This window comes from Schistocerca cancellata, chromosome 2 (genome assembly GCF_023864275.1).
Source record: "Schistocerca cancellata isolate TAMUIC-IGC-003103 chromosome 2, iqSchCanc2.1, whole genome shotgun sequence".
Lineage (NCBI taxonomy): Eukaryota > Metazoa > Arthropoda > Insecta > Orthoptera > Acrididae > Schistocerca > Schistocerca cancellata.
Genome location: NC_064627.1, coordinates 394,485,234 through 394,503,312, shown reverse-complemented (window position 1 = coordinate 394,503,312; position 18,079 = coordinate 394,485,234). Strand labels below are relative to the sequence as shown.

Below are 18,079 nucleotides of genomic sequence, written 5' to 3'. Positions count from 1 at the left end.
CAAAAGAGGAACACTAATCACTATCATTTAAGAACACACAGAAACACAGGTCTGTGTATGCTGCAAGATACCATACCACACATCGACATTTCAGACTAATTAACAAGTTAAACGCAATTACCCATGGTGTTGGCAGAAAGGACTTTTAACATGTCAGCAGGCAGTGGTATTCAACTGAAGATATGAAAGTTATATTTCAACATGCCATTGACATTTATATCATTAAAAACTACACCAGCTTGCATTGGACAAGAAAAGAAAAGGAAATAAGTTGTGACATTTTTGGAGGAACTAATTCAGAATTTGCATCAAGTGTATACAATAAGTGAATCACAATGACTGCTTAGTCATTTAAACCCCACTCCAGTAACAACAATAGTGCCATTGCAGCCTGTAAAAAGATGCAAGATTAGTGAACACAAAGAATGGAGACAATGTAAAGCACAGTGCTGTAATCAGTTCTTTTCCTTTTACAGGCTGATTCATCTGCAGTTTGCACTGACATTTATGAACTAATTTTAGACATTTGCCACCTTACATTGTATTTGGATATTAAGGACACCAACCACTCCCTAGATCGTCCCACTCCCACCACACATCTTGCTTGTCACCACTGTACCACCACTTCCCTCTATACCAACATCCCCCATGTGCATTATCTTTCTGCTGCTGAACACTTCCTCAATCTGCATTGCATTATTTCAAATCTATCCTTCCTGCATACCTCTATCAACTTTATACTTGCCAGTAACTACCAATTTTATACTTACCAACAACTAACACTTTATACTTACGAACAACTACTTTACCTTTGAGTGGTGGACATACAGACAGATCAGGGGTACAGCTATGGGAACAGGACATCATCTTCCTATGCCAACCATAAGCCTTCAGTCCCTTGTTTTGTTTAGAAACATTCATGGCATCTTTGCCATAAGTACTCTTGGTGAGGCTGATCTGTTAAAATTCTTCGAATTTCTAAATATATTCTCACTATTAAATTTCACTTGCCCCTATTCTAAACTCCATGCCGTTTTCCTTGATGTTTATCCCATCCTCCTTGAAGGTTAGCTACACGTTTCTGTTCACATTAAACTTACTAACAAACAACAGTACTCATATTTTGATAGTTGCCATCCTTCCCATGTCAAACATTCCCTTCTGTACAGCCTTGGTATTTGAGGCAAACATATTTGAACAGATGCAGGCTCTTTAAGGCAGTACACCACCATTCTCACCTTGGCCTTCACTGGACGTAATTATCCCATCAGCCCAGTTCAAAAGCAGATCATTACAAACAATCATTGTACTGCAGATTTCTCTGGAAAATAGCTGAGGACTACACCACTTATCACTCAGTATTATCCTGGTCTTGAATGTATTAACCAGCTACTCTGACAAGGCTACAGCTTCTTACAATCATGCCCTAAAATGAGTCAATTCTATTCAACATTTTGCGCACTACACACAGAATAGCTTTTTATCAACCTCCCAATCTCTGCAACACCCTAGTCAGGCACTACACTACTCCTGCACACACCTCTCTATCCTTTGGCTCCCACCCCTGTGATTGTCCCCACTATAAGACTTGCTCTATGCACCCTTCTACCACCACCTATATCAGGCCTGTAACTGGCAAAACATACCGTCAAAGGGAGAGCCACCTGTGAAACAACACAGCATATACCAGCTATTATGTAAACACTGTTCGGCCTTTTACATTAGCATGACTACCAACAGTCAAGGTGAATGGGCATAGGCACAGGATATATACTGCCAATGCACAATATCCTGTTGCAGAGCATACTTTGCAACATGACAGCTGTGACCTTGATGCCTATTTCACCACACGTGCCAGCTGAATTCTTCCCCAGACACTATAACATGTCCTTGGGTTCTCATCACCCACCTGATATTAATTTACATTCATTTCTTCGGTCTCAGCATTTATTCACAGTATCTATTCCTTTCTTCACTTCCTTTTTGTTTTCTATATCTTTCATTTTCTGACCTGCCTATTTTTTACTGCCCCTCACACCTTCACCACATACAATGCTCTTTGCTTTCTGTTCTTATTACCTTGTGCATAATGGTTTAGCAATAATCTCTGTCTTGCCTATTACCCCACATTCCATCTTTATGCACTTGGGTTTTCAAATCTCATCCAGCACAGTCCCCAACAATTAGCTGTTCCTTCTCATCCTGTCCACTAAGCCTCCCATGACCTGAGGTTATAGGCAACTTTTCTGAGCTCTACCTCTTTTCCTAAACATCACCAGTCCTTTTCCTTCATCCATCTTCCATCCCCTTAGACTCATCTGCTGGAAAAAGGAGCAACTGGCTCAAATAGCTTGAAAACTTCATACCCTTTATATGTGTGTTCCCGTCACCACTTGTTGAGGAGATTCTTTTGTCTCTCCAATTACATTATATTTTCAAAAACTATTTCCATTGTTACATTTTATTTGGATACACAACAATGTTGTCATGAAAATAACTATTCATAAATTTCTTTAAAAAACTTCAATGTTAAGGTGTAACCTGTCACTTTGGAGAAAAAAGAGATGTGTTTTTTCCCTCTATACCTTTTACTGATATATGATAGTTGTGACTTTGAGTAAGCACCTCATTCTTACAGTAAGTAAATGTTTGGTTATGGAGTGCACACTGTGTGGGAAATTTTCTGTTTCTTTTGCACATATCATGAGAGCAAAAAGGGTGCAGTACGTCTGACAAGGCAGGGGTGATGGGTATGTGGTTTCCTGCGCTTTGACACAATTATTACAGAGCAATTATTCCATGGAAACACCATGCCACCCTAGAGATTCATTGTGGACCACGGATCTTCGTCGGGCATGACAATTGTTGTGATGTCATGTGTCAAGGGAATCCCAGAGAGGACGTAGAGAGCACAAATGATAAAGACCAATCTGTACAGTGAACTATGTTAAAGTCGTATGTGGTAGTATAATATAAAATGGAATATATATAATACAGGGAAAAGATGCATCCAATAAAGAAGCAACATGGTGAATTTATTTTGTTGTAATTGGCATCCGAGATGTCTAGCACGTCTGAACTTTGCATCTTTAAGAAAGGAATCTTTCCTCCAGATACACTAAGATGCTCACCTAGAAAATAGATAACTAAATGGGTTTATGGCATAATGGTGCAAGTCAGATTTTGGCAGAAATGAGCTAAGTAATATGTTATTTAGAAGAAAATGCACTGTTTTGGGTGGTACAATGATTTATGTCTTTGTATGCACAATAGCATCACAGATGGCACCACAATTTCTACTGTGAAACTGTCTGTATGATAAGACATGGTGGTGAAATGAATTAAATCTGACTTGCACCGCAAATCCATGAAACAAAATTCGATTTTCTGTTTGTATGTTATGGTAAGGTGGAGCAAATCTGACTTACCACAACACTATGAAACAATATTAGATTTTCTGTTCCACCATCATGAAGTTTTCCTTTGTTGTTGTTGTTGTTGTTGTTGTTGTTGTTGTTATGATAACATTGTTTAAACCTTTTCAAACACGTTTTATATTATTATATTGTTGTCTAAACTGTTAGCGTGATTACTTGGCAATTGTTACTGGTGTATGTATGAGCTTATGTCTATGGTAACCTGAATAATTCAGAAAGGCTGAGAAAAATCATGAATGAAGAGGGAGAATTTTCAGATTCTGCTTCAGAATACCATCCACCCAAAAATGAGTGTAATGAAGAAAATGAGAAACAGCAATCAGGTGGAAGAATGTGACAGAGAGAGAAGATGGAAGACAAAACTGGAAAAGAATGGAGGTGAAGCATACACTACCAGTAAAGGTAAAACAGCTCCTGCTACACTATTTTGGCTGATGACTGCCACTGTAGACTGCAATGTCTTTCAAAAATAACTGAAGAAGGAATGAAAGGAATTTTTGGTAGTTTTTGGAAACGGGATCTGCTGCATGAATCTCAAATCAGAATCTCCTGCAGCAAGAAGACTATGAACAGGGTCTGACCTCAAAAGACTTGTATTAACAAATACTATTTACATGTTCAAAATTATTCAATTCCAGCCTATAAAAAGTCTTTCCGGAGAACTTTCCAAATTTCCAATGGTATGAAGACTCAATGTAAACAAAAAGTAAAGAAAGGAGAGGAGCCCAATGGTGATTTAAGAAGCCAGCATAAAACTTTCTATGAAGCTCCAGAAGGTGTAGTGAGTTATATTCATTCCACCAATGAAAGTTTTCCATGTCACGAGACATTATTTTTTATCAGAAAATCTTATTGACGTTACTTGAGTCCTGAACTGAACATCATAGTTATGTACAATTTATATAAAGAAAAAGGTGTTCAAGATAACATTAAACCAGTGTCAGAGTCTAAAAGATTTTCAATCATGATTTGATTCTAAGTTTGCATCCAGCAAGAAGAGTTATATACAATTTGTGATATTTATGAAACACACATCTGTTGCTGAAGTGAAAACAAAAAATAATGCAACATGAATTACATTTAACAAGAGACAAGTCCGCACAAAATTCGAGGAAAGTGCTTAAGTAATAATTCCGAAGAAGTTTATGCTTTTACACTTCTAAAATTAAAATTCTCAGTAGCATATTATAAAGACAACTCATACTGTCATAATCTTGGCCACCACAGCCTCAGAACTAACTCTGCTTTCTAACTTATACGGCACAAAACTATAGGCAAAATCACAACAGTGGAAGAAAATTCAGGATGGAATAATGATAATATTATTTCCACTATATGGTGAGTAGTAATATTGGACGAAACTATAGTTTTGAGAGGATCACAGGAAATTTCATAACACATGGTAAAACACACAAAACAAGTGGCTAGTACAAAAAAACATATAATAATGTACAGTGATGCTTGCTCTGGACAAAATAGAAATTTTAAAATGGCACTTTCCTGTTCAAATCTTGTGACAGATACTTCAAGTGGATGTTCCCGATCATCTTTTTATGAGCAGTGTGCACTCATATCAGCTAAACGATGCTGATTTTGGCTCTGTAGAGCTCCAGGCAAAATAAAAAAATATCTACAATGGTATGAAATCATTGCTCAATCATGAAGAAAGAAGCCATTTGCAGTAGCACTGATGAAGCAAGAACAACTTGTATTGGCAGTAGCTTTGGAGAAGGCAGTAGTTAACGGCAAAATTTATGAAATGAAGTGTCTAGTACCTTTGTCACAAATTCAGTGATTGCAGTATAGAAGATCTGAACCTATGAAGATACAACACATTTCTGAAGAATGCCGATATAAAGTTTCTCACCTTGAACATACAGAAAGGAGAGAAGGGAGGTCCAAGTCCTGTTCAACAGTAAAACAGGAACCACTAAATAGTGAAACACAACCAGTCAGTAATTTGAACAAAAAAGGACATGTTAGAATTGTTACCATACATCCCTCCTATTCACCAGGTGCATTTCAATTCTTTGGAAGAAACTTTTGAGGAAAAGGATGGCAAATGTATTTCTGTGTTAATTCAAACTGAAATCCAAGAAATTTCTACACAATTATGATGATAATATTAATGTTACTACACTTAATCATTGTTAGTTCAAAGTGAATTTGTTAATTAAAGGTGAAATTTATGGAATTTATAATATCTATGGTCATAACATTAATATCACTACACTTAATTTATAGTCCTGTATTAATATTATCCCTTATTGGACTCAATATCCCTACAAGTGCTTCTATTTTGCTTTCCTGTTTTTTCCATACAATGTTTCACACAATACTGAAATAAACTACACAATTATGCCACAAACCACTTCAATTGGCAGGGACCACAAAGACTATTATGAGGCCCACCTCTATACAATGCCTGAACAATGTCTCAGGCACAGTAAATACCATTGCCTCCCCCCCCTTTCTATTTCTTTATTTATTGCTTTCTTTCTTTCTTTCTAGAAGAAGCTAACAACATCATGAGCCAAACAATTGTGTGCCACCTTTATTCCCCCTTTTTATGATAAAACGAACAAAAACTTAATCAAATAAATGTCATGTCAACTCACAATGTTCACACAGAATTTAGAACATTTGTGTTGATGATACTTGTGACTTTCAGAACTGTTTTGGTTATGAATAGGGTCTGGATTTTAATGCAGTAATAATCCCTTAAATATGTATGCATTTATGCAACAAAAAATCTACATATGCATGTAAACTGTTTACATAAAATGATATAAAAAATTGAATGGAATGATTCGTACTGAATGTGAATTGGCTATAGTCAGTTTGTGGAACTGACAAAAAAATAAATAAATAAATAAATAAAATAAAAAAATAAAAAATAAAAAAATGAGGAAATTGTGGAGATGTTTGTCATCTGAAACTGCTCTATTGAAGTAGCTATGGCGTAGACCATACATTTTTGCTGAGAGACCCAATTACAATATTTCAAATAAATATCCCCCACAGTCTTGCCTCTTGTCAATTGACACCAATATAAAATTACTTTGAATCTGAACCCTCATTTTTTATGGTTGGGTCACAACATTGCTGTACAAAATTTTTACATATGGTGGATTTGTCTGTCATTTTACACACTGTATAGTTCTCAAACACATTTCCCAGAACAGGATTAGTTAATTTCCACAGCAGGATATCTGCCAACAAAAAAGCTTCACACAAATCAAAAGAAAATTGTGGAAAAGCAGTGTTAGAACATTCACTTAACAACATCTGAACGGGAGCAGTTTTCATGGATTTACGTCCGTTTTTCACTACCAACCCCCCACCCCCAAAAACACACACACACACACACACACACACACACACACACACACACACACACTCTCTCTCTCTCTCTCTCTCTCTCTGCAATGAAGTATTCTGCCATCTGTTGCTACCTTCAAACTCTCCCTCATACAGTTGGAATCTAGACTGATTACTTATTTTCACTTTTGGCATCATACTTAGTTGTGAAGTACTTAAAACACACCACCAAGCCACTACCAGTAGTCACCACTCCCTACAAACATGAACTGATTTTCTGTACACAGAACCTGGAGTCAACTGAAGGCAGGTAACGAGTCATTCCTCACTTTAGTGTTGTTTTAATTTAAATGTGTGAATATTATGAAATGAATGATTTTTTAAAAACCATATACAAATTAAATAACAAAGTAGAACTGTTGCTTGGTGTTACATTGTAAGCAGCTCCAAAAGACACAGTTCGACTAATCCTTTAGTAACCATGTTAGTGCAACTCAGCTGCAAGACCAGAGCAGTTCCCAAACCAATGCCACATACTACATGAGCAAGTGCGAAGGTAACTCCTAGCCGCGAATCAGGAAGAAAGGAAAATCAGAAATAAATACATAAAAATAAGCTTTGACAACAACAGAACAAGTTAACATACAATTTAAAATGTCCATATTTTTTTAAAAGAATAAGTATTTTAATTAAAAAATGTAGCACAATTAAACATTTTCGAAAATACCAAGCTTATTCGGAAAACAGGCAAAATACGCATTTATAAGCACTATAAAACCATGCCTAAAACATAAGAAGAGAATATTTTTCAAATGATAGAAAATTTGCACGAAAATCTAGACCCTAGTAATGAACCAAATGGGTGTAGTCCACAATATCAAAGTAAATTAAATAGCTGCAACATGAGACAAATGGAACCAAAAACAGTTTATATTAATCCAGACAGAAGAACTGGGTTGTAAATATGTCTGAAAAGCAATAATAGTAGCAACAGTCCTTTAATTTACACACACACACACACACACACACACACACACACACACACAAAACTACCAACCTTTGAGTCATGGGTAAGCACCAATAATTTTGCAACATCATCATAGGATGTCTCAGAACTATCAGAGTCTTCTTCAGGTACGTAAGGGCACCATACAACTCTGTGGTTGGTTGCTGGTACAGAGTCATTTCCATTCTCTACATGGAGTAGTAATGTGCAGCTGTCCAGGAAGGAAAAAAGGCATCACTATTACACATCATATATATCTGAACAAATAATTAAACATGGAGTGGATGAAGAAGATCCCTACTGAACATAATACCTGGTTTTAGATTCTGTCTGCAGTATTGCAGCTGCAATATTATGTACTTATTCATAACATTTCATTTTATCTGCAAGGAAATCAACAGTTGGGCACTTTAACGCATATATTTAATGTTTCATGAAAACAGGCATTCGTTAAATATTCTAGTTCAGTATTCTTCAAACAAAGACAATTAATATATTTTTCAAATTACTGGACTTCATAGGGAATAGACTATGCACAGCCTCGCCATTGTAATCAGAAAATATTTTTTATATCATCTACAATGAACAGCTTCAGGAGTTACATGAATATATGGAACTGTAAACCACACAAAGGCTGACCATAAGATATTCGACATGCAGTAGTATCCAAAAATATTTCCGAAGCTTGAGATAAATATTTGAAATAATAATCACAATAATAATAAAAGTAACAAAACTGGAAAACATTTTCATTGAAACGGGTAACAGACAATTGTGTTAACCATAGCTGCCATACATTTGGTAGAGTTAAGCATACTATCAACAAGGCACTTCAAGAACTTTACTGGCAGTTAATTTCCATTCTTGAGAACAAAGTGCACTGACACCCAGAAAAACCTTTTGTCATAACTTACAGGCTGCAATGCATATATCTAGTGCATCCCTGGATTGCTCATCAGCAGTCCTTCTGGTGGATAATACATTCATCTTCACAAAATCATTTACTAGAATGGACTGTTGCAGACACACATCATCCATGAAGGAAAGAGGAAAGACTGTCAAAGACAATGTCTTTAGAATTGACGCACAAGCTTACATGGAGGAAATCTGGGAAAGAAGTTGGCTATGCCCTTACCAAGAAACCATCTTGGCATTTGTCCCAATCTGAATCCTGTGCCTGTATCAGCTGTCACTATCGCTCCATATGAATATGTAACAAGAACTGAATAAGTTATGACAATGTCATGAGTCAAATATTTCACTAATTCAAATTTCAGTATTTTTAAATTCTCCATCTGCAGACGCATTTATCTGTGTTGAGAACGTCATGAGTTTCTGCCCTTAAAGCCAAGAAAATTGTTGCCAAAATATTTAGTTGGTACGAAAATGTCACGAGTCCATGACTTAACGTTTTCATACTACATCTTCTCGTTAGTTTTATGTAATATTTTTCAAATCACTGGAAGTAGCCTACGGTTTATGTCCCTACATTAACAACAATCAGATTTTGCCAGTACCGATTTCACGATCTATTGTTGACACCATATTGTAAGACAAATCTTGTGTGGTTGGCGTCTAATCTTTCATTAGTAGTGGCAATTTAATCAGAAAAGAGAGCATAGACACGAAGAAGGTAACAGCCATAACAAGAGGAAAGGCATACAGCATTATGATAAATACAAACACATCATAATAAAGAAGGCTATATTACAAGGGGAAGCATACATTAACTACAATGGACATTCCTGCAACTGCAACAGGGGAAAATTGCAAATAAGTATGAATTTAAAAACAAAATGTTGAATACATGTTTTTTGTTTGTACAGCAAAACATAAAGCCTATGTTTCCCTTGTTTATTATAAACATTGCTTTCTTCTACTGAAATTGTAAGCTTCACTGTTTTGAAGCCATTGATGAGATCAACAGAGCCGAGATCCTGGATATGTTCAAGAAATTTGGGAGCAAGAATGCACAAGATGGATATCTACAAGGTCTTATGGAAGTTACGGAATTACCCGCAGACGCCCAATGAAGGATACAGTAATCCAAAAAGTACAGAGAAGAACTTCAAATATCATGTTCCAAGTTTACGGAAAGAGAATATTGGTGTGTGAAACTGTATTTATTAGTATTCATGGTCTTAAGAGTGACAGGATGATTCGAAGATTAGGAGACCTGCCGTTTTTAGGAAAATCTTCTGTAGATAACAGGGGTAAGAGCATAGGAAGCAGATTCAGAGCTATAAAAGGTGGTGTTATTGATCAAATAAAGGAACACATTGAATCTTTCGAGGTAAAAGTTACTCGCTATGCAAACAGAGATATGAAGTATTTTAAGGCCGGTTTGAATGAAAAGATCATGCATTCGCTATTTCTAAGATATGTTCCCTGATATGCATGTAAAATATGGATTTTATTTAAAGTTTTTCCACGAAAATTTTAATTACAGATTTGGTAGACCTGAAAAAGATGTTTGTGGTTACTATGAGGAACTTAAAACTAAACTAAAAGGCACTTACCTTTGTGATTCAGCTAAAAGAGTGATTGTTGCTGAGCAAATGGTTCATATTCTAAGAAGTAAAATGTTTTATAAAAAGATAAAAGCTGTACAGGAAAATTGCAAGCAAAATGATGATGTCGAAGGCATATGTATGGATTTTATGCAGAATGTACCACTTCCCTCATTCCTGTGCAGGAAGTGTTTTACCTGCGTCAGCTCTGGGTCTTTACTTTCTCTATTTATGACCTTAAGGTGACCACACTGTGCTTCAGGTCGAAAAAAAATCAATTTTCGGTTTTCGTCATATTAAGCTTTTATTTAAGTACTCTGAAAAAGATTTTTCTGAAAAAAAAATTTTTTTTCAAGCATTTTCCTACCACATGTGTTTATGCGCCACATCCACTTTTCTGTCACCCTCTTTTCTACATATATTTTAGATCTTTATATCCCCTACATTGCAGAGTGTGTTGGCTATCCTTGGAATGCAACGGTCGGTATTCTTTTGTTTCTGCTGTTTGTAAACAACACACTTTCAAACACACAGTTAGTTTCGTTCAAGTGTGATTGCAAGTAGTTGTTATAATTATGTTTGCAGTGCTTGTTTACGTGTGTTTTGTTGTGTTTATTGAAGATGACGAAACTTAAAGGCATTTTCAAGAAACAACAATTTAGGGGAAATGAGTTCAGAAAGCTTCCTGTACAAGAGGTTATGTCACCAGGCACTGATGTTTCTAATCGTAATTCTTCAACATGTGCGTCATCAAAGCAGCTCTCAACATTTCAAGAGAGTTACAACGAATTTACTGTAACTGACAAAGGGTGCAGTAACATTAGTATAAATTTGAGAATATTATAAGATGTAATTTCTAAATTTGTACAACGTAGACAGTGTGGTGAGACACAGAGTGTGAAAATTTGTGAGACTGCCAGTGGGAGAAAAGGTCTAGCAATTGCTTTGGATTCAATTTGCACTAAATACTCAGCTGTGATTTCATTTATGAGTTCTTCAAAGCCAGATGCAAGTGGCCCTTATGAAATCAATACTAGATTAGTTTATGACTTACGATATATTGGCAAGGGTATGGCTGCAGGGAGAACATTTTGTTCAGTGATGAACTTACATCAACCACCAAATAAATTTGAAAAACTGACTGCAATATTAGAGAAAGCTGTATGTGAGGTCAGTGAGGAAAGCATGAAACTTGCTGCTAGGGAAGCAGTGGAAGAAAATGATGGATGTTCGGATATTGCAGTTGCACTTGATGGAAGCTGGCAGGAAAGAGGACATGCTTCTCTTAATGGAGTAGTGACTGCCACGAGTGTAGACACTGGTAAAGTGTTAGATGTGGAGATAATTTCTAAATATTACGAATGTTGTAAAGTCAATGAACATAAAGAACACAGCTGTGTGGCTAATTTTAGAGGAACAAGTGGTGGTATGGAAGTTCATGGAGTACAACAAATATTTCATCACTCCATAGAAACAAGAGGGATACAGTACACCAAATATTTGGGCGATGGTGACAGTAAGGCATACAACAATGTGGTGAAGTCTAAGCCATATGGAGATGTCATTATTAGCAAAATAGAATGTGTAGGCCATGTTCAAAAACGTTTGGGAACAAGGCTGAGAAAACTAACTATTGATATGAGAGGTAAAAAATCAGAAGATGGAAAATTGTTGTGGATGGACAAGGTCGGTTAACTAAATCCGAAATAGAAAACTTGCAGGTATACTATGGGCAGGCAATTAGGAGTAATAAAGAAAATCTGGAGGCAATAAAGAACGATGTTTGGACCAGAATGAGATTTTCACTCTGCAGCGGAGTGTGCGCTGATATGAAACTTCCTGGCAGATTAAAACTGTGTGCCCGACCGAGACTCGAACTCGGGACCTTTGCCTTTCGCGGGCAAGTGCTCTACCATATGAGCTACCAAAGTCTCGGTCGGGCACACAGTTTTAATCTGCCGGGAACTTTCATATCAGCGCACACTCCGCTGCAGAGTGAAAATCTCATTCTGGAAACATCCCCCAGGCTGTGGCTAAGCCATGTCTCCGCAATATCCTTTCTTTCAGGAGTGCTAGTTCTGCAAGGTTCGCAGGAGAGCTTCTGTAAAGTTTGGAAGGTAGGAGACGAGGTACTGGCAGAAGTAAAGCTGTGAGTACCGGGCGTGAGTCGTGCTTCGGTAGCTCAGATGGTAGAGCACTTGCCCGCGAAAGGCAAAGGTCTCGAGTTCGAGTCTCGGTCGGGCACACAGTTTTAATCTGCCAGGAAGTTTCGATGTTTGGACCATATTCTTCCATAAGTCCTCTACCAATGATAAGCCATGTCATGGATTGTGTCCATCAGGAGAAAATTCGTGGTGCAAATACAATAGGGCTCAGGCAACTGGAGAATCTTATCTCACCAACATTCTCTTCCTGCTGCTGTTATTACAGCAACTAAACCTATTTTCAGAGACTTGGCTCATCCTGACCTTCTAAGGAAATGTCTGCCTGGGCAGACACAGAATCCAAGTGAATGTTTCAACAGTGTAATTTGGAACCGCCTTCCTAAAACTGTATTTGTAGGCATGGGTACAATGAAATTAGGAGCTCATGATGCTGTTAATACATTCAATTGTGGTAATCTTAGAAAGTGTTGGGCACTGAAAAAGCTGAGAATTAATCTTGGTGAAAATATGATTACTGGGCTGCAATACTGCGATAAAATGAGGATAGCCAATGCAGACAGGTCTACATCTAACATGGCCAAGAAAGCATGACAAACATCCAGGGAGGTGAAAAACAAGCTGGAAGACCTGCTAGAGGCCATCATATGCAGCAGGACAGTTTTAATTAACTGTAAGTAACAAAATTCAAAAGTTTTTTCTTTAAAGTCAATTTCCCGCAAACTAAAATTTTCAGTACATATGCCCCATTATATCAGAAACTATCATAGTTAAATAAATGAAACTTTCAAAGACTGCATAACATAAAAAGCCACCTCTGGTACTACATTCATCAATATTCCCCCATTAGGAAGTTCACAAAAAAATATTTTCTGCAGAAATAAACTTAATATTTTTGTTAATAAATTCAAAAAAGTATTTCTTAAAAACTATAAAATGGATAAAGTAGATTTTAGTACAGTTGACTATTAGCATCATGTAATATACAGTAAAAATATTAAGGTCCTGCATCAAATAGTTTTTTCAGAAATGGGTCAAATACTTGCCTAAATTAACATGGGTTAGATAGGCTGGATGTGGTCATCTTAAGACTGGCAAACCTGATTTCTTTGTATTCCGTGAAGGAACAGCCAAAAAGGGAGCTAATGAGATTTGTAGTTTCTTGCTTGCTTTCTTCGAAGAACATTACTTTGGTAAAAATATTGATGCACATTTTCTCTGATGGTTGCCCAGGACAAATACGTAACAATACAGTAGTCCAATTCCTAATGGCATTAGTAGGGGTTGATAAGTTTGGAAATTTTTTTCGATACTTTCCTATCTAGGGACACTCTTTCCGACCTTGTGAAGGGTGTTTGAGGCTATAAGAAGAAAGTTACAACAAACTAATACAGATTACACTGTGAAAGAATAGATTGAACTTATTCTTCATTCAGCCAATAAAAAGAACTCATTCATTGTCAACTACCTTGAAGATGACAACATTGTTAAGAACTATAAGGACTGGTGGCCAGATCTTTTTAAACGCAATTTCCAGTGTTTAGAAACAATGAGAAAAGACAGTTCAATGAAAGTCCACTTCAGTGTTTCACAGTACAATATGTTTGAGTATGACAGCCACAACTCAGGGGTATTAGTAGCCTGATCATTCATTGATCGACTGACTCAAAACTCTTTCAGACTTTTAAAACCCCTATCAAATATCAGACTCTCAAACAACCTTAGCACATGGAGAGAATGTACTATAAACAAAGTTAAGATAAGCAATTTAAAAAAAAACCAGGAACAGTACATCCCAGAGGAGCACAAAATTTACATACTGATTTCTTCACTTGGCCTACAACAGCTGAAGAAGATGAAAATGTATGAAACCTACAGAAAATGTTGCAACAATGTTTATCTGTAATATGATTATGTTAAAATACTACACTCCTGGAAATTGAAATAAGAACACCGTGAATTCATTGTCCCAGGAAGGGGAAATTTTATTGACACATTCCTGGGGTCAGATACATCACATGATCACACTGACAGAACCACAGGCACATAGACACAGGCAACAGAGCATGCACAATGTCGGCACTAGTACAGTGTATATCCACCTTTCGCAGCAATGCAGGCTGCTATTCTCCCATGGAGACGATCGTAGAGATGCTGGATGTAGTCCTGTGGAACGGCTTGCCATGCCATTTCCACCTGGCGCCTCAGTTGGACCAGCGTTCGTGCTGGACGTGCAGACCGCGTGAGACGACGCTTCATCCAGTCCCAAACATGCTCAATGGGGGACAGATCCGGAGATCTTGCTGGCCAGGGTAGTTGACTTACACCTTCTAGAGCATGTTGGGTGGCACGGGGTACATGCGGACGTGCATTGTCCTGTTGGAACAGCAAGTTCCCTTGCCGGTCTAGGAATGGTAGAACGATGGGTTCGATGACGGTTTGGATGTACCGTGCACTATTCAGTGTCCCCTCGACGATCACCAGTGGTGTACGGCCAATGTAGGAGATCGGTCCCCACACCATGATGCCGGGTGTTGGCCCTGTGTGCCTCGGTCGTATGCAGTCCTGATTGTGGCGCTCACCTGCACGGCGCCAAACACGCATACGACCATCATTGGCACCAAGGCAGAAGCGACTCTCATCGCTGAAGACGACACGTCTCCATTCGTCCCTCCATTCACGCCTGTCGCGACACCACTGGAGACGGGCTGCACGATGTTGGGGCGTGAGCGGAAGACGGCCTAATGGTGTGCGGGACCGTAGCCCAGCTTCATGGAGACGGTTGCGAATGGCCCTCGCCGATACCCCAGGAGCAACAGTGTCCCTAATTTGCTGAGAAGTGGCGGTGCGGTCCCCTACGGCACTGCGTAGGATCCTACGGTCTTGGCGTGCATCCGTGCGTCGCTGCGGTCCGGTCCCAGGTCGACGGGCACGTGTACCTTCCGACGACCACTGGCGACAACATCGATGTACTGTGGAGACCTCACGCTCCATGTGTTGAGCAATTCGGCGGTACGTCCACCCGGCCTCCCGCATGCCCACTATACGCCCTCGCTCAAAGTCCGTCAACTGCACATACGGTTCACGTCCACGCTGTCGCGGCATGCTACCAGTGTTAAAGACTGCGATGGAGCTCCGTATGCCACGGCAAACTGGCTGACACTGACGGCGGCGGTGCACAAATGCTGCGCAGCTAGCGCCATTCGACGGCCAACACCACGGTTCCTGGTGTGTCCGCTGTGCCGTGCGTGTGATCATTGCTTGTACAGCCCTCCCGCAGTGTCCGGAACAAGTATGGTGGGTCTGACACACCGGTGTCAATGTGTTCTTTTTTCCATTTCCAGGAGTGTATTTGTAATTTGTGTTTATTAATAAATTTTCTCAAAATTCTATAGTTGTACTATTATTTCTTCTAATTTGGTTCAAAAAGGTCACGAGTCCAAGATAAAAAAAAATAATTTGAGGAATATGAAAATAAAAATTGATAATTTGAAGATGTAGATTTAATGGTTTCCAGGTACATCTAAAATTCTAACAGCAGTCATGGTAGATACAATGAAAATGAGAAAGGAATAAGTCACAATACCATAGCGACAATAATAAAACCAAGAAACCATCCAGGTGAATGGGCATGACATACGGTAAGAACAAGAACACTCTTTGAGACAGCCAGCACAAGCCACAGCAGAGCACGGAGTTGCGCACACAAAAGAGGGAGCTAAATTGGTAAACTTTAGTGTGACGATACTACGGCCACCTGTTAGGATGCATGGAAGTGAATGAAATGAGAACATCTAGCCCGACTGTTCACATTTAAATCAACAATATTAAATCCAGAAATGGAGAGAAAATAATATAAAATAATGTAAATGATGCGAAAGGCATGTAGAAAAGTATAATAAGACAAATTTAATGCACCAACGAACAAGTTAAAACGAGGAAAGAAAACGGATAGGTGATAAAAACCACCAATTAAAAAAGGTAGAAGTATTAGACACCTGTGAAGAATAAAAACGAACTGAACCGTGAAGTTTGTCACTAAATGGCATATGCCTATAACTTATCGCAAAAACTTCATTGGTCATATAGTTTTTAATCTGCACAGGTCTGTTTAAGATAACAGCTTTTTTAATTAGTGGTTTTTATCACCTGTATGTTTTGTTTCCTAATTTTAATGTGTTCATTAAATCATTAAATTTGTCCTATTACACTTTCCAACGTGCCTTGCAATTTGCATTACTTTATAATATTTTCTCTCCAATTCTTTATCTGACAATAATTTAAATGTGAACAGTTGTGCTAGTAGGTCGCATGTCACTTGTTTCCAGTCATCCTAACACGTGGCCATAGCATCATCACACCAAAGTTTACCAACTTACCGTATTTACTCGAATCTAAGCCGCACTTTTTTTCCGGTTTTTGTAATCCAAAAAACCGCCTGCGGCTTAGAATCGAGTGCAAAGTAAGCGGAAGTTCTGAAAAATGTTGGTAGGTGCCGCCACAACTAACTTCTGCCGTCGAATATATGTAGCGACTCACATGCATGCTTTTCAGGCACAAAGATAAATACTGGCGCCAAAACCTCTGCGTCAGTAAATAAATAAAAAAAAAGGTGGAAGACGAAATTTTTTCTCCGCCCCGAGTTTCGACCACTGCATTTTCATACATTATCCAACGAAGTAAATACAAATTCCGTATTGTTCGTCTTCGAATGTAGCAACATTTCAATGTATTGTACTACGAAAATCCGACTGGCAAGACTGTTTGGGATGTTTGTCAATATGGCCAATTCTACGTTCTGAATTTTTTCTACCTATGAGAAGAGATGGTTGCTAATAGGAACTTTTATGAATTGTGAATCACATGCAGTATTCTCTTCACCATAAGAATAATACGTATATAAACATTTTGCCATGTATTCATTCGTGTTTGCTGATATCTCATTTAAATCCTGTCTGCTTAATAAACTACGAAACTAGAGTGAGACAACAGCAAACGCCGAAGAATATACATATCATTTCATGTTTATATTCGTATTATTCTTATGCCTAATAGTGATAGTCAGAAATGAAGCACATCAATTGACTAGATTTTTAAATCTAAGATGACTAATTTCTGTGCATAATGTTATGTACTAAAGACGTCTGCAAAGATTTTCAAACAGAGAAAAATTTTCGCTAAACTCTCGTTCAGAACATCTTCTATCATACAGTCTATTATTTGGTTCTTGTTGATCGTCAAAGAAAGCAGCAGTGTTAGTAACAACAAATAGCAGTCTCTTGCCATTGTTTCACTAATGAGACGATTCCTCTCTTTTTCTTTTTTTAATTGTAAGCGGCGGTAGTGCGCACAAAAGCAAGCCACGACGCGAGCGGCGACAGGCCGTAAACACTGATTATCAGAATGCGACAAACAGTGCATGACACAGTACAGTAATGCATTTTCAGCTTAGAGTGACGTAAACACCTATAACAAAGAGAACGGCACTTATCAGATCAAAAAACAATAAGCAATCGATCCAAACCAGACGAAGCACGTGAAAAAGGAAGGGTACCCGTATAAATATGGACGGAGCGCCTGACGCATAACAATGGCTACCTGGTAAAGCCTAACTGCTAAGCTTACTACGCGAACCAAACCACT

At 38.1% G+C, this 18,079-nt stretch overlaps 1 protein-coding gene across 2 annotated transcripts in view; it reads right to left on the bottom strand.

Annotated features, from left to right (window-relative positions):
- LOC126161813 (enhancer of mRNA-decapping protein 4) overlaps nucleotides 1-18,079 on the bottom strand; it is a 143,331-nt gene that overhangs the window by 86,197 nt on the left and 39,055 nt on the right. For both annotated transcript variants that reach the window (XM_049917914.1, XM_049917913.1), the window contains exon 5: nucleotides 7,816-7,975. In XM_049917914.1, the coding sequence (XP_049773871.1) occupies nucleotides 7,816-7,975 (160 nt within the window). The remainder of the gene's footprint in view (nucleotides 1-7,815; nucleotides 7,976-18,079) is intronic.